The sequence below is a fragment of the Barbus barbus genome, assembly GCF_936440315.1.
Source record: "Barbus barbus genome assembly, chromosome: 3".
Lineage (NCBI taxonomy): Eukaryota > Metazoa > Chordata > Actinopteri > Cypriniformes > Cyprinidae > Barbus > Barbus barbus.
In genome coordinates, this window is record NC_136731.1 from 42,949,757 (window position 1) to 42,977,333 (window position 27,577).

General features: G+C 41.0%; 1 protein-coding gene across 1 annotated transcript; it reads right to left on the minus strand.

Annotated features, from left to right (window-relative positions):
* LOC306852151 (uncharacterized protein) lies at positions 1 to 27,577 on the minus strand. The gene is made up of 27 exons (XM_079388815.1): positions 27,516 to 27,577; positions 27,314 to 27,377; positions 25,166 to 25,582; positions 23,938 to 24,327; positions 23,762 to 23,833; positions 23,106 to 23,498; positions 22,270 to 22,650; positions 22,083 to 22,181; positions 20,525 to 20,941; positions 16,625 to 17,014; positions 16,448 to 16,519; positions 15,792 to 16,184; positions 14,945 to 15,325; positions 14,758 to 14,856; positions 9,784 to 10,194; positions 9,038 to 9,428; positions 8,873 to 8,944; positions 7,462 to 7,854; positions 6,604 to 6,984; positions 6,420 to 6,515; positions 5,201 to 5,320; positions 4,931 to 5,115; positions 1,554 to 1,711; positions 1,138 to 1,383; positions 873 to 1,035; positions 493 to 595; positions 1 to 394 (listed from the first exon to the last, which is right to left on the minus strand). The coding sequence occupies exons 2-16, from the start codon at positions 27,363 to 27,365 to the stop codon at positions 9,253 to 9,255; spliced, it is 4,143 nt and encodes a 1,380-aa protein (XP_079244941.1). The 5' UTR covers positions 27,366 to 27,377; positions 27,516 to 27,577; the 3' UTR covers positions 1 to 394; positions 493 to 595; positions 873 to 1,035; positions 1,138 to 1,383; positions 1,554 to 1,711; positions 4,931 to 5,115; positions 5,201 to 5,320; positions 6,420 to 6,515; positions 6,604 to 6,984; positions 7,462 to 7,854; positions 8,873 to 8,944; positions 9,038 to 9,252.

The following is a 27,577-nucleotide window of genomic DNA, read 5'->3' on the forward strand; positions in this document are numbered from 1 at the left end:
ACAGGAATGAGTCTTTTAATGTTTTTGCATGACTTTAATAAACATGAATCTGATTGGCTTTGCTTGTGTTCCACATCTTCTCGTGTAAATAAGATTAATATAGTAGTATGCAACAATTAATATACCTGATTAAACAATAATTCACTTATTATACCACAGTTATAACAGCTATAAAGTAAAGAAACATTAAGAAACCCACAATCAGTTTGGCATCCCCCAGCATCTTTAAACTGACATTGGAAATATGTAAAATGCAGATTTTCTTTTTCTTTTTTTTTTGGAAGAATATACTAAAAAAAGATAAAGACACTTATCAGAGGAACAAGTAACACCATCAGAAAAGCACAAAGAAAAGAAGCCTTCGATACCGTCACTTTGTCTTTGACCCTCTTATCTGTGAACAGGGAATATAATGCATAGTGCAGTGAAATGTAATGCATTCATGACAGAAATATTAACTTATTAATGATTAAAAGTGAAGTGAATGTTCACCTGTGTTTCCTTCTGACACCATCAGAGGACCCATGGATATGGAAGAACTGTCATGGAAGTCCAGAGACCTGCGCTTTCTCCAGTGCTGTCCAGAGCCACAGTCCTATAGAAATAAAAGACAAAATCCAGGTTTGTAAGAACCTGTTGAATATAACTGAACAAAAATGGAACGTAAATTGTGCACAAAGTCTCTACAAGAAGAAGACGGTAAAATAAGTATTGTAGCATCCCTGGCATTAAACCTTATCACTATTGGCTGTGGTGATGGAGATATTTCCCTGCCAGTGTTTAGATTGATGTTTGATCAACAGGAGGTTTTCAGTGGCTGAATCTTACATCTTTTACATTTACAACCATCCTTTATATTCATCACATCTCACCACTGAGCAGTGATTGCTTGACAGAAGGCAAATGTGAACAGCACAGTGCAGGTAAATCTTAGAGGAGTTTGCAGTGAAGATAAACATCCTGAAGGAGAAACGGCTGGATGTCGAGACGCCGTTCTGCAGCAACTCCACTGTGTCGTCATTAGAATTGGAACACCTGATGATATCAATGATTAATAATGAAAATACGTTTTTTTAATATTGTTTTACAGTGACATGAGACTGGTCTTTTTTGAATAGAAAAGAAGCATTTCTTTACTCTTGAGTGATGAGATCCCAGCGGAGACTGTAATCAGGATCATTCACAGGTGTAGCCCAACATGTGTCCATCACCAGGGAAAATTGTCGGCTGTCAACCCCCTCAACACGAACTTCCACGTGCATCTCCTGGTTGAGCTCTGCATCCACACTACCGGTGAAGGGCCGGGTAAACTTATCATCCTGATATGGAATCATCCGAACCCGATATCTGCCTTCACCTGCGGGAAGGCTCTTGTGCACAATGCTGTTAAAATTAAGGTTATATGAAGGTTTTAATAATTATGTTTCTGCCTAAAGAATTATTTCCCACACACACACACACAAATCTTTATTCACTGAAAATTTTGACATCTGCACTAGCTCTTTTTGGCATGTTTATGATAGGACATCAGAAATTTGAAAATGGACTTGCACCTCTCCAGTGGGTTGATTTCCACATTCATGGAAAGCGTTTTTGTTTGGGGGTAAGCACAGCTGAAAGAAAGCTTCAGAACCTTCTCTCTGCTGATCAGGCCTTCTGACCTCGGTGTTCCCAGAATAAAGTTATCATAGATGAAGTGGGTGCCATTGGCCTGTGGACAATAAATAAATAAATAATTAATTCAAATTGTGTAATTTAGCCTAACTGAATTCAAGTTAAATATGTAGTAATGACATAGGTAACACTTTATTTTGACTGTCCCTTTTGAGCATTCCGTCAGCTATAAGTAACATTGCACATGCATGTCAACTTACTCTCATTAGAGTATTAGTAGATTGTCTGCTTAATATCTGTAAACTCTTTATAGTAATGGTCTCCTAACAAACATTCTATTGACTATACATAGTTTTGCAAGAATATGTCAACTTATTCTAACCCTAAGCCTACCAGTCTACTAACACTCTACTAGTTAGAGTTAGTAGACATGTTGGTGCAACGTGACTTATAGTCAACAGAAAGTGCTAAAAGGAACCATCAAAGTAAGGTGAAACCACTACATAACCCAAACAGTTGCATCAGTCAAATATTTGTAATTTTTTTTGTCATGAACGACAGGTTATTTACACATATACAGAGTGGGCTAGTAGATTTGTATTAGTGGTGCTCACAGCAGAGCCAAATACGTCAAATGGATGCAGCATGACCTAGTTGGTTTAGGGCAGGGGTCTCCAACCCTGATCCTGGAGACCCACCATCCTGCAGATTTCAGCTCCAGTCTCACTCAAACAAACCTGAACCAACTGATCAAGGTGTTCAGGGTTTCTTGATAATTACACTGATGTACAAGCACCAAACACTGATTGTAAGCCTAAACTTCACAAAAACTATAAACTAGTTCTTCAAATCTGGTTAATCACAATGTTGTTCCAGGGCCAACAAAGATGTTGATCCAGGAACATGTCGGACCTGGTAAAATCAGGTTCTGCGCCACACTTTATATCAAATAAGGGGAAGCTGGACATCAAGCTCCACACCAACTGACTATTTAGTTTCTAGATCTGTGTGCCATTAAACACTGATTCTTTCTATGTAATTGTGGTCCAAGTTATGAGGACATGGTACACACCAATATTTAAGAATGATGAGGGGATCATTTTGGTATGAGTTATGATACATATAGGTGTACCATACAAATGCACAATGATACAAAAGTGTTTTAAATTTGTTTTAATGAAAGCAACATTAAAAATCATACAACTCAAAAAGGTGTATAAGTCAAGTGTGGTTATGGTCTTGGTGTCTTTTTTAGCATGTTATAAAGGGAATGTGTTGTCACTCTCCAGGCTAACATCAGCAGAAGAGTAAAACACTAGTATCCCTGAGCCCTTCTCAGTGTAAGGTCTGTTTTTGGTTCTGTGTCTTGTTCTTGTTTTCATGTCTTTTATTTTGAAGTTCAGTTATGGTTCCTGTTTGTGTCTTGCTTCCCTTGCCCTCATCTCTCTTTGCAATGTCATGCCACACCAAGTAAAGTCTGTTTCAAGCCAAGTCTGTTTCATGTCAAGTGAAGTCAAGTCTGTTTGGATTATGTTTGGATTTCATGTTTGTAAATAAACTGCACTTGGGTTCTCACTACGCTCGCCGTTCAGTGGACTCAGATGCAGAATACACGAACTGCACCATCAACCCAGCAGTTTCACGTCACCTCTGCCTGTGTCAGGGCGGCCGGGCTATAGAAGAGTATGTGGCCGATTTTTGTGAGGTATGTCACTTGGTGGATTTTAATGACGTGACCCTCAAAGACATTTTTTGTTTTGGTGTAGAACCATTCGTAAAATGGCCGCCGTTCTAGAGTCTCATCACATCTCAGCTGATCTTCCAGAGTCTCATCATAACATGGCCACCGTTTCAGAGTCTACTCACATCATGTCTGCCACGCCAGAGTCTACGGGGCCTGCCCATGTCATGGCCGCCATTCCAGAACCTCATCGCAAGATGGCCTGAGTCACCGGCCAAAATGGTCGCCACGCCTGAGCCTCGCCATGTCACGGCTGTCACCAAAAAGGGATTTTTTTGGTGGGGGCTATAATACTCAAGCTCCTGTGGATGCGAAGCTTGGGCCAAGATGGAACAGACTGATAACTATTGTTTTGGACCCACCACTGATGTCAGTGTGAGCGGCTGACATCCCAGTGGTCTCTTTGCTCTCAAGCCCAGCAGGCATCCCACTGCTGCACTGCCCGCAATGGCGGTCGCCAATTTGAGCATGTGGGCTGCACACTGCACTCCTGAGATCTCTTCTGTCCACGAGTCTGCTCCTGAGACCTCTTCTGTCCACGAGTGTGCTCCTGAGGCCTGTCCTGTCCATGAATCTGCTCCAGTGCAGAACCACCAGAGGTGGCGGCTTCCGCTGCTGCAGAACCTCCCGAGGTGGTGGCCCCCCCTTATGAACCCAATGTTTGTCATGTCACCATTATGAACCCAATGTTTGTCATGTCACAGCGATGGAGGCCGCTCATGAACTCACTGTCTGTCCTGTCACGGCCACGGAGGCCGTTCCTGAACTCACTGTCTGTCCTGTCACGGCCACGGAGGCCGTTCCTGAACTCACTGTCTGTCCTGTCACGGCCATGGAGGTCGTTCATGAACTCATTGTCTGTCCTGTCACGGCCACTGAGGCCCCTGCTCTGCCATGGCTCCCTGCTCTACCATTGCTCCATGGGCCTGGCCCTCCATCCTTCCCCCCATTCTGCCTATGCTCCACCACCCTCCTGGACTTTTTGGGTTCTGTTTTTGTTTTGTTAGAGGGGGGAATATGTAAGGTCTGTTTTTGGTTCTGTGTCTTGTTCTTGTTTTCATGTCTTTTATTTTGAAGTTCAGTTATGGTTCCTGTTTGTGTCTTGCTTCCCTTGCTCTCATGTCTCTTTGCTATTGGTTCCCTTGTTTGTTGTCATGTTCTCATTGGTTCTCTTGTTCATTGTGTCATGTTCTCATTGGTTGTTTCATGTCATGTGACCCTCTTTGTTTGTTATAAGTAGCCTTTGGTTCTTATCGTGTGTTAATGTTGTAACCTGCTGTCGGTGAGTCTAGTCTGTTCATGCCATGCCAAGTCAAGTCTGTTTCAAGCCAAGTCTGTTTCATGTCAAGTCTTCATCTGTATGGATTATATTTGGATTTTGGATTTCCTTTTTTTTAAATAAACTGCACCTGGGGTCTCGCTACGCTCGCCGTTCATTGGACTCATTACACTCAGATTGACTAGTGAGGTTTTTTAGAGTCCTTTGTTTTGAAGTTACAGATTGATTCATCAGTGAGAGTTTGACCCCCAGTTTGCATGGTTTACTTGAAGAGATTATACATAAAAGGATCTTACCACAAGGTTTGTACCACAGATGTGTTCATCGTTGTCAAAATGAAATTCCACCCTGCCATTCTGCACTGTTCCTTTGCAGCTGGGATCGTTGAGATGTAAGATGTCAGCTGGAAAACCAGCCTCAAAGAGCTGACAGCGAGAGACAGACATGGAGCCAGAGCTGCTTTCACAGCTTTCTGAGAAATCTGAAAGAAAACATAAAAAATATATATATATATATTTTTTTAAATGTCATTAAAGGCCATAAAAATGTTGTTAAACAATACCAACCAAAAGATTCAGAATGTCGTCTGTAATGGTTCGTGTTACATAAACAGCCATAAACACCATTTTTTTCCCCACAGTGTTCATCTTCAGAGCAGATGAGTTCAGAACAGCGATCCCTCACACCTAAGAGGAGAAGCACAGATAAATGAAATACAGCACAAAAAGAAATTTTGATCAGAGTCATATCTAAACATTCTGAGCCCCCGAATGATCATTGCTCTAGATCCCCTAATGCATTTTTTCCCCTAGTGAATTACAGGAAATCTTTCTTCAATTTCAACTTCCAGACTATCATCCACCAATAGAATTACTCTGAGAAGCAACTCTTACTCATTACTAGGAAGCGGCTGAAGTATATATTTGCTAAAATATAGTTTATTATTTCATCGTTTCCAGGTGTTCTCCTCCAGCCACTGTATGCCACATGCTTTAATTTATGATGAGCAGCATGCTGTGATGTGAGCGTGTTCCACTCACACATATACTATATATGCATCTAACATGCTGTTTATACAATAAAAGTAATCTTATTGTTAAAATACACATTTAGTTGTAATTATTTAAAAAGGTTTTTGAAGTTTGAGCAATAATGTGTCTTCTCGAAACATGGAACAGCTCACTTATACGATGTTCAAAGTGTTTATTTTTCATGTTAACTCACATGTATTTTGACCAAGAACAATGCACTGAGGCTTTAAGTATTATCAGCAGCTTTATTGTGTTGCTCAGGAGCTAATTACCCCCCTCCATCCCCAGCTCCTCCTCTCATCCACAGTGAGGACTTGGCCTTGTGATATTCCTCTTTGAATTAGACTGTAATTCCTCTTGATACATGTTACGTAAAATTATTCTCATTACGAATCTGTAACTTGTAATACATTAATGTTGTTTCTGTTCCATTTACCTGGGAGGGTGGGGGTGGTGTGTGTGTGTGTGGGGGGGGGGGCCTATCACTCCGCCTGCTTTTTGCCATGCTAAGCTGCATGGTTGGGGTTGGGAGTTTTTGCCCAGAACAGAACCACACTGCCAATCCACACTGTATGCTGATTGTCAGGCATCTTTTATGTTAGTGGTCTTTACAAAAATGACTTTTGCTATGGATTGACTGCACACATGTGTGATAGTGGGATGAACAGAAAAATGTGGAGAGTTCAACTAATTAAAATGCATGTCCAAAAATATGCTCATGAGAGTTCATGAAATAAGCAAGACATTACTTTACCAGTGGTTGTGATTGGTGGAGTCATTGATGCCGGTGTTGTTGCTGTTCTTGGTGTTGATGTTGTGGTCGAAGAGGCTGCACTAAGCCTGGTGACATCTAATATCAGGAACAATTGTTTAGATCAATATAATTTTAAATAACACAGAAAGGTAAATTACTGAAATACACATTAATAAATGCTCACCTGCACAGTAAGCTCCATAGAATATTGGCCTGACAAACTCATAAACATAATAATTTCCTGGACAGGCTTTGACCTGTATAGGGTGAGATCTGTAAGTACAGCAGTCAGTCGAAGTGGAACCACAGACATGACGGGTGACCACTCCATCTTCCAGCTGCGGATGAGAGCCGTTGAGCCACATTGGGATGTAAGTGCCACACATGTATTGATTAACACATGATTCTGGCATCTGGACACTCTGACCGTTGTAGAACAGCCTGTACCAGCCCTGGACATAATCACGCCTCATATTACTATTGTTAGAATTGTTTGTTGCTCTCCAAGTCTCATTCAGACTGTTATAGTTGTAGCAGGGGTCAACACTTGGGGTGGTGAAACGTACTGTTATGAAAAAAATAGAGAACATAGAAAGAGAATATTATATACAGCAGATTAATTTATTCAAGATAGTAATGTGAAAACCTACAATAATTCACAAAAAAGCCTTGTTTACACCAAGAACGAAAACCATAAAGATAACTACAAAGATAACGATATTGTTGTCCATACCATCGAATGATATCTTCTGTTTATTCTAAGAGCATGTGTGCATCTCTCGAGCTTGTGATAGCAGGATGGATTCTGATTGGGTGTCAATGTTTGTATCGTTCATCAACCGGAAAAAAAAATTCATTCTGAAAGTGATTCCAACAATATTGTTTCCCTATGCCTTTATATCACCGCTGTGCTGTGCACTCTGCTGTTCTTTAATACTGAGAACGATTTTTAGAACTATATATTTAGCGTTATCATCCTTGGTGTGAATGGGCCTTAAGCATACAAATACAAGTAATAGGGTATATAGAAAAATGAATGTACCTGCACAATACGTAGGAGATGGGATTGAAAGAGATGGCCTTGTAAGTTTGTAGACATAATAGTTTCCAGGACAAGCTTTGACTTGGATTGAGTTGGATCTGTAGTAACTGCACTGCTCAAAGTGAGAGCCGTAAATGTCACGAGTTACAGCTCCATCTTCCAGCCGAGGATGAGAGCCAGCAAGCCACAGAGAACTAAGACCTCCACATGCCGAGTAAGACACACACCATTCAGGCATCTGAGCACTCAATCCATTAAGGAAGAGTCGATACCAACCATCCCAGTTAACACCTGTGTCATCATAATTAGCATTGGATCCATACCGATGCCCGTAACCAAGTATGTTTCTCCAGTTGTCATTGAGTGTGTTGTAGTTAATGCATGGGTCGTAGTCTAAAAGTGAGTGATGACAAGATCAAAACAAACAAGGCTTTTTTTAAATGAGGAAGTTCATGAGAGCAAATCTGAACAGCTCAAAGATCATCAGCTTCCTAGAGCATTCATACGTAACATGACTGTGCATTAGTGATGATACATGCTAAGACACAAAAGCTGTGATTTTAAATTGCATTGCAAGAATTCAGTTGCAAATTTCACAGTTTTTATTATTTATAGTAACTTAAATAAATAACCAGACAAATGTATTATTTTTACAGTCTAATATATTGAAGTTTATTGATTTGGTTAAATTTAAAACTGCACAAATTATGTTTAAAGCAAGAAATAGTTACTTCCGGGAAACTTGCAAAAAATATTTTTGGAAAGGCAGGGTGGTTATAACTTAAGGGAAGAGTTAAACTTTAAAAAGATTTGTATAAGAACAACTTTAAAAAGTATGTGTGCCTCTGTTTGTGGGGTGTGGTTGTGGAATGGTTTGGAGCAGGTGTTAAAGCATTGTGGAAATATTAGGCGGTTTAAAACATTGTATAAAAACTCTTTATTAAAAGGATATGTGGATGTATAGGGTGATTGTGAGGGTGGAGAGGGTTATAAGGTTCATTGTGTTAGGTGACTATAGAATGATGGGTTATTTTGGATGAAAACAATGTGGTTGGGGTTTGTTTATTGTGGATTTGTTAATTTGGGAGGAATATATAAAAATAATATAGGGATTGATGTAATATTAAAAGATATACTGGAACATTATGGAATTGTATAGGGGTGGGAAAAATAATAAGCTTTTGCTTCATCCCACTCCTTTTCGGACACGTTATGTATAACGTGTTTTTTTATTTTTTTTATTTGGTAATAATTTGTTGTCATATGGATATATGTGCATGTATGTGTGTGTATATACAATGTATATAGGTATATATATTTTGTTTTTATTATATATATATTGTGTTTTGTTCAAAATAAATATAAAATAAAAATAAATATATGCATTTACAAATACTGATTAACAACTTACTCAAAGTGTTGTTGGTTCTAGTGGTTATAGCTGGACTTATAGTGGAAATCGGCTGTGAAATGGTGCTAATATCTGAAAAAGATAATTCATCATATGATAGAAATCATTTTAAATAGTTCAATTTAAAATGATCAAAGACTTCAAAAATGGTAAAAAGCACCGTACTTGTACAGTATCCTGCACACGACGAGCCTGGCCTCACAAGTTCATAGACATAATAATTCCCTGGGCATGCTTTAACTCTGATTGGTCTTGTTTTGTAATTACAGCATTGAGTCCCATAATATCCTCCACACACCTCCCTGATCACCACTCCATCCTGAATCCGAGGGTGAGGGCCGTTCAGCCACAGGGTGATATCTGTGTTACATCTGTATGAGCTAACACAGGTCTCTGGCAACTGGATGTTCATTCCATGGTAGAAAAGCCGGGTACCAGCCGTTCCAGGAGAAAGAAGCATCACAAATGCGATTTCCACTTTCATTGTTGGCTCTCCAGGGACGATCCAGAGACTTATAGTTGTAGCAGGGATCACTGCTGATGTTTTGGAAAGCAACTGTCATGGAGTTTGCAAAAGTAATGTTAAAACACTGTAATTACATTGAAGACAATTTAGCTTGTGTGTAATGTTATCTGCTTTACACATGGTCAATTTTGAGATTTTTGAGATTTTTTTCAGACTAGTGGAAAGAATATTTCCATATTTCATTTGCATATTTAAACCTAACATTTTAGAAAACTTGTAATACAATTTTTTTTTTCAATTATCAATGTAATCAATCAACTAGGTAAGTAAGGTGATAACTATTAGTTATTTTTTTACCCTATTCACCTGCACTGTCTCGCCTTAAAGATGTAAAACAATCTAATACATAGAGCATTTATTCTTCATATTGACTTTTGAAATTCACCTGCACAGTACATTGGCCTGGGGATTGATGCGTTGGCTTTGACAAGTTCATAGACGTAATAATCTCCAGGACAAGCTTTGACTCGAATGGAGTTGGACTTGTAGCTGCCACAAGTGGAAGACGACCACAACCAAGCACTAGTTCCCACCACTTCACGGGTCACCACTCCATCCTCAAGTCTTGGATGAGAACCATTGAGAGACAGTCCAGTTTCACCACCACAACCTGAAGTAGTCACACACCACTCAGACATCTGAGCACCGAGTCCTCTCAGATACAGCCGATACCAGCCTCTCCATTCAACATTAGAGTCATTCCATGAAGAGCTGTAATAGTTTGTCTGTATGTCTCTCCAGGATTCATCAAGAATGGTATAATTATAGCATGGATCAGAGCTTGAAGCTGTAGAACCTGATGCCAAAAAAAAACATTGTCTGACACATTGTCTGATTATTATTCAGAATACAGATGACAAACACACTAACACTACATTACAGGTAAACATCTGTGTCTGTATGACAGAGAAAGTGTGGACAGAGGATGAGCTGGATAAACTGACTACACTTACAACAAATGTATCATTTACACTCTTCTCTCACTAATTACCACCTAGATCATAAGTGAGCATTTTCTAAGAAGCACACCTGCATTTGTTTTCTCCAGTGCAGTAAAATATTTAGGTAACACTTTATTTTGATGGTCCCTTTTGAACATTCTGTTGATACTAAGTAATGTTGCAACTACATGTCAACTAACTCTCATTAGAGTATTAGTAGACTGTCTGCTTCATATCTGCTAACTCTTTATTGCGATGTCTCCCAACAGACCTTCTACTGACTGTAAGTAACTTTGCAAGTACATATCAACTTATTCTAACCCTACCAGTCAACTAATACAATACTGACACTCTAATGAGAGTTAGTAGAAATGTAGGTGCAATGTTACTTATAGTCAACAGAATGTGTTTAAGGGACCATCAAAATAAAGTGAAACCAAGATTTATAGCAGAAAGTTGCATAATGCTTAAATATATCAAATCAAATCAAATCACTTTTATTGTCACATCACCACAGCACATGTGCCTTCGTGAGTGAAATTCTTGAGAGCGTGCTCCAGACAGTGCAGAAACAATTTACATATAGACATTACCATACATACGTACAGACTTATACAGATGACAATGTGTAATATACACATACATATACTCAGTGCACACAGTGTACTATTAGACAGACATACAGTTACCGATACACATTATACACAGTATGTAGTACACATTCTACGTTATATACACACAGTAATATGCGAAGATGCAGCAGATTATATATACACCGGATGTGCAAATGTCATGGATGTGCATTGGATGGTATCCAGTGCTGGCAAAAAGATTGTTGTATTTGTGCAGTAGTGTACTGGTAGTCCAGTTTGAACTGTATGGAATTAAAGTGCAGTGCGTGGTATATTGTAAAGTGGGAGTATGCTGTAGGGTGTATTAGTTTTGACTGTTCATTAGCCTGATAGCCTGAGGAAAAAAGCTATCCCTCAGTCGGCTAGTGCGGGATCGGATGCTGCGGAGACGTCTTCCTGAGGGCAGCAGAGAGAGCAGTCTGTGGGACGGGTGGCTGGAGTCACTGATGATCCTCCGGGCTTTCTTTATACACCGCCTGGTGTAGATGTCCTGGAGGGAGGGAAGCTCACCTCCAACAATGTGACGGGCAGTTCGCACGACCCTTTGCAGAGCTTTGCGGTTGCCAGCAGTGCTGTTTCCAAACCAGGCGGTGATGCAGCCTGTCAGGATGCTCTCCACAGTGCAGGTGTAGAATGATCTGAGGATGCTGGGGCTCATTCCAAACTTGCTCAGCCGTCTCAGGAAGAAGAGGCGTTGGTGTGTCTTCTTCAGCACTGCATCTGTGTGAGCGGACCATGTGAGATCCTCAGTGATGTGAACACCGAGGAATTTGAAGCTGTTTACTCGCTCCACAGGTGTCATGTCGATGGTGATGGGTGTGTGTTCTCTGCTCTGTCTCCTGAAATCCACCACCAGCTCCTTGGTCTTATCGATGTTGAGTGAGAGGTGGTTCTCTTGACACCATTTAGTCAGGGTTCTCACCTCCTCTCTGTAGGCCGTCTCATCGTTGTCAGTGATCAGGCCTATCACCGTTGTGTCGTCAGCAAATTTGACGATGACGTTGGAGCTGTGTGTTGCTGTACAGTCATGTGTGTACAGGGAGTACAGGAGTGGGCTGAGGACGCAGCCCTGAGGAGCACCAGTGTTGAGGGTCAGCGGGGATGAAGTGTTGTTGCCCATTCTGACCACCTGACATCTGCCTGTCAGGAAGTCCAGGATCCAGCTGCACAGAGATCCGTTTAGTCCAAGAGTCTGGAGCTTCTCAACCAGTGTGGCAGGCACTATGGTATTGAATGCTGAGCTGTAGTCCACAAACAGCATTCTCACATAGGTGTTCTTATTTTCCAGGTGGGAGAGAGCAGTGTGCAGGGTGAAGGCAATAGCATCGTCTGTGGAACGGTTTCTGCGATATGCAAATTGTAGGGGATCAGTGAGTCAGGCAGCACAGAGCAGATGTAGTCTCTGATGAGTTTCTCAAAGCACTTGCTGAAGATGGGTGTCAGAGCAATGGGCCTCCAGTCATTCAAGCATGTGATTTTATTTTTCTTTGGTATGGGCACAATGGTGGATTTTTTGAAGCATGCGGGAACCACAGACAGAGAGAGGGAAAGGTTAAAAATGTCTGTGAAAACCCAAGTTGGAATGCGCATGCTCGGAGTACACGGCCTGGGATGCCATCGGGACCCACAGCCTTGCGGATGTTCACACGTCGGAAGGATCGGGTTACATCTGCGACAGAAAAGGAAAGTGCGCTCGCCTCTTCTGCTACAGCTGCGGGAGCGCGCTCTGTGTGGGCGGTGTTGTGAGCCTCGAAACGAGCATAAAAGTGATTGAGTTCGTCCGGTACAGAGGCGGCAATGTTCACAGTAGCTGGTTTATTCCCTCTGAAATCTGTGATGTTATTGATACCCTGCCACATGCTTCTTGCGTTGTTGGTTTTGAATTGTTCTTCAACTTTGTTTTTATATTGTCGTTTGACAGCTTTGATTGATTTCCTGAGATCGTAACTGGCTTGTTTGTGATCGTCAGAGTTTCCGGATTTAAAGGCAGATGTCCGCGCTGACAAGGCTGCTCGAACATCGCTGTTAATCCACGGTTTTTGGTTGGGGTAGATGCGGATTGTTTTTGTTGGTACTACATCCTCTACACACTTCCTGATGAAACACGTTACAGTATCTGAGTACGCCTCTATGTCGTCATCAGACGCTGCCCGGAACATGTCCCAGTCCACGTGATCAAAACAGTCCTGTAGTATAGCGTCTGATTGGTCCGACCAGCGTTGAATTGTCCTGAGGGCGGGTGCTTCTCGTTTCAGTTTCTGCCTATAAGCAGGCAGGAGCAGAACGGAAGTGTGATCTGATTTGCCGAAAGGTGGGCGGGGGAGCGATTTGTAGGCGTCCCGGAATGGAGAGTAGCAGTAGTCAAGTACACGATCACCACGCGTGTTGATGGTGATGTGTTGAAAGTATTTTGGAGCTATTGTTCTGAAGTTGGCTTTGTTGAAGTCCCCCTTAACAATAAACGCCGCGTCTGGGTACGCGGTTTCCTGCTCGCTTATATTCCCATGCAGTTCCTTGAGTGCCTGGTCTGTGTTGGCTTGAGGGAGAATGTAAACAGCTGTGATTATGATCGCTGTAAATTCCCTCGGTAGCCAGAATGGTCGACACAGAAGCATATGAAATTCCAGATCAGGGGAGCAGGAGGATTTAATAGAGTGTAGGTTCCTTTCATCACACCACGAGTTGTTGATAAAGAAACAGACGCCCCCACCTCTGCTTTTCCCTGTGAGCTCTTTCGTTCTGTCCGAGCGGTGCACGGAGAACCCCGTAAGCTCGATGGCTGAGTCTGGAACCACTGCAGACATCCAGGTTTCTGTGAGGCAAATAATGCAGCAGTCCCTTGTTTCCCGTTGGCATGAGATGCGTGCCCGCAGTTCACAGAATTTGTTGTCCAGTGACTGAACGTTAGCCAGCAAAATAGTTGGGAGAGGAGGTCGGAGGGGACGGCGTCTGAGTCTGACAAGGACGCCGGCTCTCTTCCCCCTTTTCCGGCGGCGTTTCCTCGGTCGCGATCGTGCAGCCCAGACAAAGGGCTCTGATGCGGTGTCTGTAAACAAGGCGCCGGCGTTCAGGAACTCAAAGTCCGGTTTGCGTTGCGCGACGAAGGAACCAATGTTTAAAAGCGTGTGTCTATCGTAGACAGTTATACTGACAACATCTAACACGTGAAACAACAAAATAACAAATAAAACATAAGAAACATAAGAAAAACTGCAGAGTTTTCTTGGAGCTCGCAACACAGCTGCCATGCTCGGCGCCATCTTGGATACATAAGACAAAGCAAAAAAAAACAAACAAAGAAGCTACTTTGACACAATTTGCATTGTAAAAAGCGCTATATAAAAAATGGTGATTTGACTTGACTTGACCTAACTGAATGAGTCTTCAACAGTTTCAAATTCAGGCCTGAACTCTATCCATATCTGGGTAATGGGAAAAACAAATTTGGCATTCAGATTTATCTCTGTTAGTTCGTGGTTGGGGAACATAGACAAATGGTTTTGTTTTAGGGGGTTATCGCTGCTCTCCATGCTCTTATCCATGCTAGGCTGTATGGGCTGGGAGTTCTTGTCCAGAACAGAAACATACCGCCAGTCCAAACTGTATCCTAATGGGCATTAATCTTTTATGTCAGTGGTCCTTACAGAAATTACTTGTGATATGAATTGACATCATGCATGTGTATTAATGGGATGAACAGAAAAATGCTGAGAGTTCATGTACTTAAAATGCATGTCCAAAAAGATGCTGATGAGAGTTGATGAAGTAAACAAAGCAATACTTTACTTTTGGTTGTGACTGTTGGAGTAATGGATGCCGATGGTGTTGTTGCTGTTCTTGATGTTAATGTTGTTGTCGAAGAGGCTGCACTAAGTCTTGTGACATCTGATATCAGGAACAATTGTTTTTATCAATATAATTTTAAATAACACAGAAAGGTAAATGACTGAAATACACATTAATAAATGCTCACCTGCACAGTAAGCTCCACAGAATATTGGCCTGACAAACTCATAAACATAATAATTTCCTGGACAGGCTTTGACCTGTATAGGGTGAGATCTGTAAGTACAGCAGTCAGTCCATCCGGAACCACAGACATGACGGGTGACCACTCCATCTTCCAGCCGCGGATGAGAGCCATTGAGCCACATTGGGATGTAAGTGCCACACATGTATTGATTAACACATGATTCTGGCATCTGGACACTCTGACCGTTGTAGAACAGCCTGTACCAGCCCTGGACATAATCACACCTCATATTACTATTGATAGAATTGTTTGTTGCTCTCCAAGTCTCATTCAGACTGTTATAGTTGTAGCAGGGGTCAACACTTGGGGTGGTGAAACGTACTGTTATGAAAAAAATAGAGAACATAGAAAGAGAAAATTATATACAGCAGATTAATTTATTGAAGATAGTAATGTGAAAACCTACAATAATTCACAATAAAGCCCTGTTCACACCAAGAACGAAAACTATAAAGATAACAATATTCCACACCATCGAATGATATCTTCTGTTTATTATAAGCGCATGCATGTAATTCTCGAGCTTGTGATAGCAGGATGGATTCTGATTGGGTGTCAATGTTTGAATCGTTCATCAACCGGAAAAAAATAAAAAAATTGTTCTGAAAGTGATTCTAATGATATTGTTTCCCTATGCCTTTATCATCACCGCTGTGGTGTGCACTCTGCTATTCTTTAATACTGACAATGATTTTTAGAACTATATCTTTAGCGTTATCATCCTTGGTGTGAATGGGCCTTAAGCATACAAATACAAGTAATAGGGTATATAAAAAAATTAATGTACCTGCACAATACGTAGGAGATGGGATTGAAAGAGGTGGCCTGGTAAGTTTGTAGACATAATAGTTTCCAGGACAAGCTTTGACTTGGATTGAGTTGGATCTGTAGTAACTGCACTGCTCAAAGTGAGAGCCGTAAATGTCACGAGTTACAGCTCCATCTTCCAGCCGAGGATGAGAGCCAGCAAGCCACAGAGAACTAAGACCTCCACATGCCGAGTAAGACACACACCATTCAGGCATCTGAGCACTCAATCCATTAAGGAAGAGTCGATACCAACCATCCCAGTTAACACCTGTGTCATCATAATTAGCATTGTATCCATATTGATGCCCGTAACCAAGTATGTTTCTCCAGTTGTCATTGAGTGTGTTGTAGTTAATGCATGGGTCGTAGTCTAAAAGTGAGAGATGACCAGATCAAAACAAACAAGGCTTTTTTAATGAGGAAGTTCATGAGAGCAAATCTGAAAAGGTCAAAGATCATGAGATTCCTAGAGCATTCATACGTAACATGACTGTGCATTAGTGATGATACATGTTAAGACACAAAAGCTGTGATTTTAAATTGCATTGCAAGAATTCAATTACAAATTTCACAGTTTTTATTATTTGTAATAACTTAAATATATTAATTTACAAATACTGATTAACAACTTACTCAAAGTGTTGTTGGTTCTAGTGGTTATAGCTGGACTTATAGTGGAAATCGGCTGTGAAATGGTGCTAATATCTGAAAAGGATATCATATGATTATATGATCTATCATTATTCATCATATGATAGAAATCGTTTTAAATAGTTTAAAAGACTTCAAAAATGGTAAAAAGCACTGTACTTGTACAGTATCCTGCACACGACGAGCCTGGCCTCACAAGTTCATAGACAAAATAATTTCCTGGGCATGCTTTAACTCTGATTGGTCTTGTTTTGTAATCACAGCATTGAGTCCCATAATATCCTCCACAGACCTCCCTGATCACCACTCCATCCTGAATCCGAGGGTGAGGGCCGTTCAGCCACAGGGTGATATATGTGTTACATCTGTATGAGCTAACACAGGTCTCTGGCAACTGGATGTTCATTCCATGGTAGAAAAGCCGGTACCAGCCGTTCCAGGAGAAAGAAGCATCACAAATGCGATTTCCACTTTCATTGTTGGCTCTCCAGGGACGATCCAGAGACTTATAGTTGTAGCAGGGATCACTGCTGATGTTTTGGAAAGCAACTGTCATGGAGTTTGCAAAAGTAATGTTAAAACACTGTAATTACATTGAAGACAATTTAAAGTATTCTTAAAACATATAAGCATGACAATTTTAATGTAACCTTACATCTGAGTCTGGATTTGAAAATTATATCAATATCATCACTAAACTACAGAAACGTGGATTTGTGAAATCGCTGACATCATGTGCATGTGTTACGTGTTCAGTCTATAGGAATTTGCACAGGTGCAATGTATTTCTTTACAAAGTGATGTAATTGTAAATACAGCATTTTTAGCTGCTTTCACAGATCTGTGTGAACATGGCTCAATATAACATCATCGTCATCTGTCTGCCTGTCTTAGTCCTTGACTACATTTGTTTCTTCTCAGAGTGATAGTTCAGCAGTTCAGCGCTTGTGTTTACTGCTTTACACATGGTGTGTTTAGCTGTTAGGAAGATGTACGAAAGCAAAACCTATGTTTTTCCAGTGTTCTGGATTTACTTTATATTTTTGTTTACTTATTTTTTTAATAGCAGCGGCTAATTGCTCGAAGTGTAAATATATCCTGTTTACACCAAGTGAAAATAGCAGTATTTGTTTTAACGACACGCTATTTACACAAAGTGCAAACATATAAATTCTATTTACCCTATTTTAAAATAGCAAGATTTTCTGCTATTCATATTACTATGTAACGGAACTGCAGGACACAGAGGTGAGTGATTCAAGTGAAAGGGTTGATGAACACACAGCAAAGGTGGACGACGTGGAAATAGGTGAGTGGTGATTCTTCGTGAATAGAATGTCAGGTTTCTAACAGTCTCTCCTTTCTGTGCAGATCCGTGGATAACTGGAGTCCCAGAGAGCTTGGGGAAAGACGGTGTTCAACCGGGAGCTGGATTCTGTGAGCGAAGAGGATGAAGAGGAACAGGGCAGAAGGTAAGTATAACAGGTAGGGAATTTCAGGTAGTATACTCAGCCAGTAGCTTCGTATGATGTCGGTCCTTGTAGTCACAACAGCTTGCAGCATGTTACTTCAAGATCGGACAAGGAAGTGAACTGAGGGAAGTGCTTTTATGAGCATGGTGATTGGAGATTGAGGAGGTGCAGGTGCGGGTGATGATTGAAGACAAACAGGTGATAGTGATGAGTGACGGGGAAGACGGGCCATTCTGTGACATTACCTCCCCCTCCCGGACGGCGCGTCCCGCGACGTAACAACAATAATAGGGCAGGACTGGAGACTCGGGAGGACTGGAGACTCGGGAGGCCGTGGCGGAGCAGGAGACTCGGGGAGCCGTGGCGGATCAGGAGACTCGGGGAGCCATGGCGGGACAGGAGACTCGGGGAGCCATGGCGGGACAGGAGGCTTGGGCAGCCATGGCGGATCAAGAAGCTTGGGCAGCCACGGCGGATCTGGGAGCTTGGGCCGCCACGGTGGATCAGGGAGCTTGGGCAGCCACGGCGGATCTGGGAGCTTGGGCCGCCACGGCGGATCAGGGAGCTTGGGCAGCCATGGCCATATTTTTTGGGAAGCCCAAAGGGAGTCATGAGGTCATGAGGAATGAGCCATAGTGGCCCTGACCAATGTCCCTAGCAAGGCCACCATGGCTACCAGGATTACAGGTATATAGCCCCCCCAAAAAAAAATTTTTTGGGAATGTTCCCCACAAGGGGTCTCACTGGAGGAGCGGGCTCTAGGGGGCGCTCTGGAGGAGTGGGCACTTGAGGGCGCTCTGGAGGAGCGGGCACTTGAGGGCGCTCTGGAGGAGCGGGCACTTGAGGGCGCTCTGGAGGAGCGGACAATTGGAGCCGCTCTGGAGGAGCGGATTCTTGGAGGCGCACGGGAGGCGCGGAGCTGGACAGAACCAGCGGAGACGAAGGAGAGCTGGACGGGACCAGCGGAGACGCAGGAGGGCGCTCTTGTAGCGCGGACACCTGACGGCTGGGCGGAACCAGCGGGACTTCAGGACGGCTGGGCTGGACCAGCGGGACTTCAGGGCGGCTGGGCGGCTGGGCGGGACCAGCGGGACCAGCGGGAACTCAGGTGGGCTGGACGGGACCAGCGGGAACTCAGGTGGGCTGGACGGGACCAGCGGGAACTCAGGTGGGCTGGACGGGACCAGCAGGAACTCAGGTGGGCTGGACGGGACCAGCGGGAACTCAGGTGAGCACTTGCAAGGTGCAGAAATAGGTGGGCGCAGACGAGGAGCAGGAAATGGATGGCACTGGCGAGGAGCTGGCACTAGAGGGCGCTTGCGAGGAGCAGGCACTGGAAGGCACTGATGAGAAGACATTGGAGAAAGAACGGGAGCCGAGAACTCCGGGGGAAGAGCCTCATCCATTAGCCCCTCGTTCTGCGTTGGCGGAGCCTGATTGTATGTGGGCTGTGGAATCATCCCCAACGTTCATCGCCGCTGACGGAACATACTTCGCCGTGGGCAGCAGAAACATCCTCCTCGCCGCAGGCGGAACATTCATCGCCGTGTACGGCAGGATCCTTTTCTTCGTGGCAGTAGGAAACCTAAGGCTCGCGGCGTGTGGAGGAAGCGAGCTGAGGATCTCCGGAGCTTCCCTCCGGGAAACCAAAACTAACCGCCTTCTCATCTTCGGTTTAGGTCTGATCTTCTGTAACAGAACTGCAGGACACAGAGGTGAGTGATTCAAGTGAAAGGGTTTATTCACAGAGTTGATGAACACACAGCAAAGGTGGACGTCGTGGAAATAGGTGAATGGTGATTCTTCGTGAATAGAATGTCAGGTTTCTAACAGTCTCTCCTTTCTTTGCAGATCCGTGGATAACTGGAGTCCCAGAGAGCTTGGGGAAAGACGGTGTTCAACCGGGAGCTGGATTCTGTGAGCGAAGAGGATGAAGAGGAACAGGGCAGAAGGTAAGTATAACAGGTAGGGAATTTCAGGTAGTATACTCAGCCAGTAGCTTCGTACGATGTCAGTCCTTGCAGTCACAACAGCTTGCAGCATGTTACTTCAAGATCGGACAAGGAAGTGAACTGAGGGAAGTGCTTTTATGAGCATGGTGATTGGAGATTGATGAGGTGCAGGTGCGGATGATGATTGAAGACAAACAGGTGATAGTGATGAGTGACGGGGAAGATGGCCATTCTGTGACAACTTATTGCAAATAGTGGCAATTATCTGCACGTCAGTATTGTAGTATATTATAAAACAGTACGCAATAATAATGTATTGAGTGTAAATTATAATTTTAATTCAAATTATTAAATGGATGCCGCCTTATTGAGACAATAAAGCCGCCCTACACCTGCACTAACCCTACCCGATACTTTATTTTCAACATTTTGATTATTTCCTTCATTTATATTGAACACAAAAGCCTTTCCGATGTGATATGAGATTTGAGGTTTAGAGTTGTGAGACTGTGAGGGAATATTACAGTAATGGTGGGTTATAAATTGACTGCACAGCACTGATTCTGACTGTTTAAAGATGTAAAACAACCTAATACATAGAGCATTTATTCTTCATATTGACTTTTGAAATTCACCTGCACAGTACATTGGCCTGGGGATTGATGCGTTGGCTTTGACAAGTTCATAGACGTAATAATCTCCAGGACAAGCTTTAACTCGAATGGAGTTGGACTTGTAGCTGCCACAAGAGGAAGACGACCACATATACCACTGAACACTAGTTCCCACCACTTCACGGGTCACCACTCCATCCTCAAGTCTTGGATGAGAACCATTGAGAGACAGTCCAGTTTCACCACCACAACGTGAAGTAGTCACACACCACTCAGACATTTGAGCACCGAGTCCTCCCAGATACAGCCGATACCAGCCTCTCCATTCAACATTAGAGTCATTCCATGAAGAGCTGTAATAGTTTTCTTGTATGTCTCTCCAGAATTCATCAAGAATGGTATAATTATAGCATGGATCAGACCTTGAAGCTGTAGAACCTGATGCCAAAAAAAACATTGTCTGACACATTGTCTAATTATTATTCAGAATACAGATGCCAAACACACTAACACTACATTACAGGTAAACATCTGTGTCTGTATGACAGAGAAAGTGTGGACTGAGGATAAGCTGGATAAACTGACTACACTTACAACAAATGTATCATTTACACTCTTCTCTCACTAATTACCACCTAGATCATAAGTGAGCATTTTCTAAGAAGCACACCTGCATTTGTTTTCTCCAGTGCAGTAAAAGATTTAGGTAACACTTTACTTTGATGGTCCCTTTTGAACATTCTGTTGATACTAAGTAATGTTGCAACTACATGTCAACTAACTCTCATTAGAGTATTAGTAGACTGTCTGCTTCATATCTGCTAACTCTTTATTGTGATGTCTCCCAACAGACCTTCTACTGACTGTAAGTAACTTTGCAAGTACATATCAACTTATTCTAACCCTAACCCTACCAGTCAACTAATACAATACTGACACTCTAATGAGAGTTAGTAGAAATGTAGGTGCAATGTTACTTATAGTCAACAGAATGTGTTAAAGGGACCATCAAAATAAAGTGAAGCCAAGATTTATAGCAGAAAGTTGCATAATGCTTAAATATAAGACAAAGCAAAAAACAAACAAACAAAGAAGCTACTTTGACACAATTTGCATTGTAAAAAGCGCTATATAAAAAATGGTGATTTGACTTGACTTGACCTAACTGAATGAGTCTTCAACAGTTTCAAAGTCAGGCCTGAACTCTATCCATATCTGGGTAATGGGAAAAACAAATTTGGCATTCAGATTTATCTCTGTTAGTTTGTGGTTGGGGAACATAGACAAATGGTTTTGTTTTAGGGGGTTATCGCTGCTCTCCTTTCTCTTATCCGTGCTAGGCTGTATGGGCTGGGAGTTCTTGTCCAGAACAGAAACATACCGCCAGTCCAAACTGTATCCTAATGGGCATTAATTTTTTATGTCAGTGGTCCTTACAGAAATTACTTGTGATATGAATTGACATCATGCATGTGTAATTATGGGATGAACAGAAAAATGCTGAGAGTTCATGTACTTAAAATGCATGTCCAAAAAGATGCTGATGAGAGTTGATGAAGTAAACAAAGCAATACTTTACTTTTGGTTGTGACTGTTGGAGTAATGGATGCCGATGGTGTTGATGCTGTTCTTGATGTTAATGTTGTTGTCGAAGAGGCTGCACTAAGTCTTGTGACATCTGATATCAGGAACAATTGTTTTTATCAATATAATTTTAAATAACACAGAAAGGTAAATGACTGAAATACACATTAATAAATGCTCACCTGCACAGTAAGCTCCATAGAATATTTGCCTGGCAAACTCATAAACATAATAATTTCCAGGACAGGCTTTGACCTGTATAGGGTGAGATCTGTAAGTACAGCAGTCAGTCGAAGTGGAACCACAGACATGACGGGTGACCACTCCATCTTCCAGCTGCGGATGAGAGCCGTTGAGCCACATTGGGATGTAAGTGCCACACATGTATTGATTAACACATGATTCTGGCATCTGGACACTCTGACCGTTGTAGAACAGCCTGTACCAGCCCTGGACATAATCACACCTCATATTACTATTGTAAGAATTGTTTGTTGCTCTCCAAGTCTCATTCAGACTGTTATAGTTGTAGCAGGGGTCAACACTTGGGGTGGTGAAACGTACTGTTATGAAAAAAATAGAGAACATAGAAAGATAAAATTATATACAGCAGATTAATTTATTCAAGATAGTAATGTGAAAACCTACAATAATTCACAATAAAGCCCTGTTCACACCAAGAACGAAAACTATAAAGATAACAATATTCCACACCATCGAATGATATCTTCTGCTTATTATAAGCGCATGCATGTAATTCTCAAGCTTGTGATAGCAGGATGGATTCTGATTGGGTGTCAATGTTTGTATCGTTCATCAACCGGAAAAAAATAAAAAAATTGTTCTGAAAGTGATTCTAATGATATTGTTTCCCTATGCCTTTATCATCACCGCTGTGGTGTGCACTCTGCTATTCTTTAATACTGAGAACGATTGTTTTTAGCGTTATCATCCTTGGTGTGAATGGGCCTTAAGCATACAAACAGAAGTAATAGGGTATATAGAAAAATGAATGTACCTGCACAATACGTAGGAGATGGGATTGAAAGAGGTGGCCTGGTAAGTTTGTAGACATAATAGTTTCCAGGACAAGCTTTGACTTGGATTGAGTTGGATCTGTAGTAACTGCACTGCTCAAAGTGAGAGCCGTAAATGTCACGAGTTACAGCTCCATCTTCCAGCCGAGGATGAGAGCCAGCAAGCCACAGAGAACTAAAACCTCCACATGCCGAGTAAGACACACACCATTCAGGCATCTGAGCACTCAATCCATTAAGGAAGAGTCGATACCAACCATCCCAGTTAACACCTGTGTCATCATAATTAGCATTGTATCCATATTGATGCCCGTAACCAAGTATGTTTCTCCAGTTGTCATTGAGTGTGTTGTAGTTAATGCATGGGTCGTAGTCTAAAAGTGAGAGATGACAAGATCAAAACAAACAAGGCTTTTTTAATGAGGAAGTTCATGAGAGCAAATCTGAAAAGGTCAAAGATCATGAGATTCCTAGAGCATTCATACGTAACATGACTGTGCATTAGTGATGATACATGCTAAGACACAAAAGCTGTGATTTTAAATTGCATTGCAAGAATACAATTACAAATTTCACAGTTTTTATTATTTGTAATAACTTAAATATATTAATTTACAAATACTGATTAGCAACTTACTCAAAGTGTTGTTGGTTCTAGTGGTTATAGCTGGACTTATAGTGGAAATCGGCTGTGAAATGGTGCTAATATCTGAAAAAGATATTATATGATTATATGATCTATCATTATTCATCATAGATAGAAATCGTTTTAAATAGTTTAAAAGACTTCAAAAATGGTAAAAAGCACAGTACTTGTACAGTATCCTGCACACGACGAGCCTGGCCTCACAAGTTCATAGACATAATAATTCCCTGGGCATGCTTTAACTCTGATTGGTCTTGTTTTGTAGTCACAGCATTGAGTCCCATAATATCCTCCACAGACCTCCCTGATCACCACTCCATCCTGAATCCGAGGGTGAGGGCCGTTCAGCCACAGGGTGATATCTGTGTTACATCTGTATGAGCTAACACAGGTCTCTGGCAACTGGATGTTCATTCCATGGTAGAAAAGCCGGTACCAGCCGTTCCAGGAGAAAGAAGCATCACAAATGTGATTTCCACTTTCATTGTTGGCTCTCCAGGGACGATCCAGAGACTTATAATTGTAGCAGGGATCACTGCTGATGTTTTGGAAAGCAACTGTCATGGAGTTTGCAAAAGTAATGTTAAAACACTGTAATTACATTGAAGACAATTTAGCTGGCGTGTAATGTTATCTGCTTTACACATGGTCAATTTTGAGATTTTGGGCTTTTTGATTTTTCATGAAGTATTTTTTTCAGACTAGTGGAAAGAAAACATCCAAAAGACAGTGTTAAGTGTTTCTTTTATAGCACTTTATCTATTTGTGTCAATAGATTTCAATTACAATATATATTTTTAAAAGCCGTTTTCTCAAAATGAGTTTTCTCTCCTACATTGAGCCATATATCTCCACTTCAGTAGCACTTACACACACCAAACTTATATCTTTATTCCTGTCTATATCCTGAAGGTTTTTACAGAGGGATTTGTTCATATATAATTGGCTTGATTATATACAACATTTTATTCCTCAAAAAATTGTGAACATTTATTGTTTTCTGTCTGTTCTAAGTATTTTCTGAATTATGGAGTGACAAAATAAAATACCCAAAATACCCTCTGTAAAAACTTGTGACTCTAATATGTCAATAAAATGAAATACGAATTATGAAACCAACATCATCCAGTGTTTAGATTTTTGTTTTAGAAATGTATGCAAATTAGCGCATATTTCATTAAATAATGCCTCATTTGCATATTTAAACCTAACATTTTAGAAAGCTTGTTATACAAAAAATGTTTGCAATTATCAATGTAATCAATCAACTAGGTAAGTAAGGTGATAACTGTTAGTTATTTTTTTACCCTATTCACCTGCACTGTCTCGCCTTAAAGATGTAAAACAATCTAATACATAGAGCATTTATTCTTCATATTGACTTTTGAAATTCACCTGCACAGTACATTGGCCTGGGGATTGATGCGTTGGCTTTGACAAGTTCATAGACGTAATAATCTCCAGGACAAGCTTTGACTCGAATGGAGTTGGACTTGTAGCTGCCACAAGAGGAAGACGACCACATATACCACCGAGCACTAGTTCCCACCACTTCACGGGTCACCACTCCATCCGCAAGTCTTGGATGAGAACCATTGAGAGACAGTCCAGTTTCACCACCACAACCTGAAGTACTCACACACCACTCAGACATTTGAGCACCGAGTCCTCCCAGATACAGCCGATACCAGCCTCTCCATTCAACATTAGAGTCATTCCATGAAGAGCTGTAATAGTATGTCTGTATGTCTCTCCAGGATTCATCAAGAATGGTATAATTATAGCATGGATCAGAGCTTGAAGCTGTAGAACCTGATGCCAAAAAAAAAAACATTGTCTGACACATTGTCTGATTATTATTCAGAATACAGATGCCAAACACACTAACACTACATTACAGGTAAACATCTGTGTCTGTATGACAGAGAAAGTGTGGACTGAGGATAAGCTGGATAAACTGACTACACTTACAACAAATGTATCATTTACACTCTTCTCTCACTAATTACCAGCTAGATCATAAGTGAGCATTTTCTAAGAAGCACACCTGCATTTGTTTTCTCAAGTGGAGTAAAATATGTATTGCAGAAAGTTGCATATTTATAGAAATATTGTTGGTATGACATAAAAACTTCTATAAAGCCCTCTAAAATGTAAAATGTATTTTAAATTCAAAAGCCATTATGTCAAGCAATGCATTTATCAGACACCTCTCTAGACGATGCTTAAATTTGACGGGAAAACAAAGCATCGTGTTGATTTGATCATTCTCAGTAGGTTTTTAAAAGTACTAAAGCAGCTTTGAATAATGTCTTCTGCATAAAGCCTAAAATGTAAATGCTTATTAATAAAATAAACTGAATATAAAAAAAATCCTTTTGAAACCATGAAATATTTATCTTTGAAAGTATTGCTGCGCACCCATTTTTGCTGGGGGAAAAAAAGTAATTTGATGTCAAATTTAATTCTAGAATTAGTTTTTGGGTCCTGCTGTTCCTCCTCTGTCCACCAGGTGAAGATGATGCTACTTTTCTGCTGTTAATCTAGATTGAGGTCTCTACAGTGCAAAAGTGGTCATATCTGATTTTTGGGGGTGTTTTCAAACTGCTGGGTGTTTCTAAACCATGCAATCAAAATGATCCCCCCTTACCTAACCCCACCCCTAAACTTACAGTCACTATGACATCAGCCAATCAGGTAACATGGTCTAAAAACACCCTGATCTGGTAACTCCCATTACTTTCCTGCAGAGACCTATACTTGCTTTAATCAGGGATCACACCAACTGTAACTCCACCCATTTTACATGTTCATTGTTATCATCTTTTGTAATTGTATGCCAGATAGTTCCAGTCTACAAGTGTGCTCCTTCTTGTTTGACATCAGGACATTTCTGTTAAAGTCATTACTGTCATCTTACATCAGAGTCTGTCTTTCAAAAGCACCTTCACTTTGATCATTGTTCCAATGGAAATCAGTTTCTACCACTATTTCAAATGTGGAAAATGTATCTTAGCAATAGCATATAAACAACTGTGTGAAATAAATTACAAAATAAATAATTATAGTAATAATAGTAAATTCTGAATGAGAAGGAATAAGAGCAACTGTTGATTGAGAAATAAAATACAAAACTTCTATATATTAGATACAAAATAAAAGGAGTTAATTTTGCTGCAATGATAACCTACACTACATGAAACTCAATTAATACTTTATATTATCTCTTACTATGATGAAAAGTCCATACTAAGAGTTCATACAGGAATTTCAGCTTTAATTCGATCTGCTGTGCATCCTTTATGTATATCAACCTGAAGTCTAAGAGGCTTTAATTCAGAAGAAAAACGGTCTTTGTCACTGAATTATTCATTTTTAATAAAAAACACATGATGGAAAGATTAGATAAAGTGACAAAACATTATAAACATGTTTGTCCATGGATCATTTCACCTGTTAAATGCATAATGCTTTAATATTGTCCATTGGTTCAATTACCTGCAGATCAATTCTGATGCAAATGACAGATTATAAAATGCTTACCATTAATCAACAACAGCAGCAGCGATGCACACAGTGAGATCAGAAACCTCATTGTGACAAACTCCTGCACACATAGACATAAAACATGTCTCTTCATTATTTTGCTATATTACATTGTTTATGGTGCACATTTGTAAGAGCAACTTAAGTTAGAACATTCAATGAATGTAATAATGTTAATAAAATGAAGACATAAGTCTACCTGAGGTCATATGCTGCTGCAGATTCTCTCTCTTCAGCAGCTGAATAAAGTGATGCTGAACT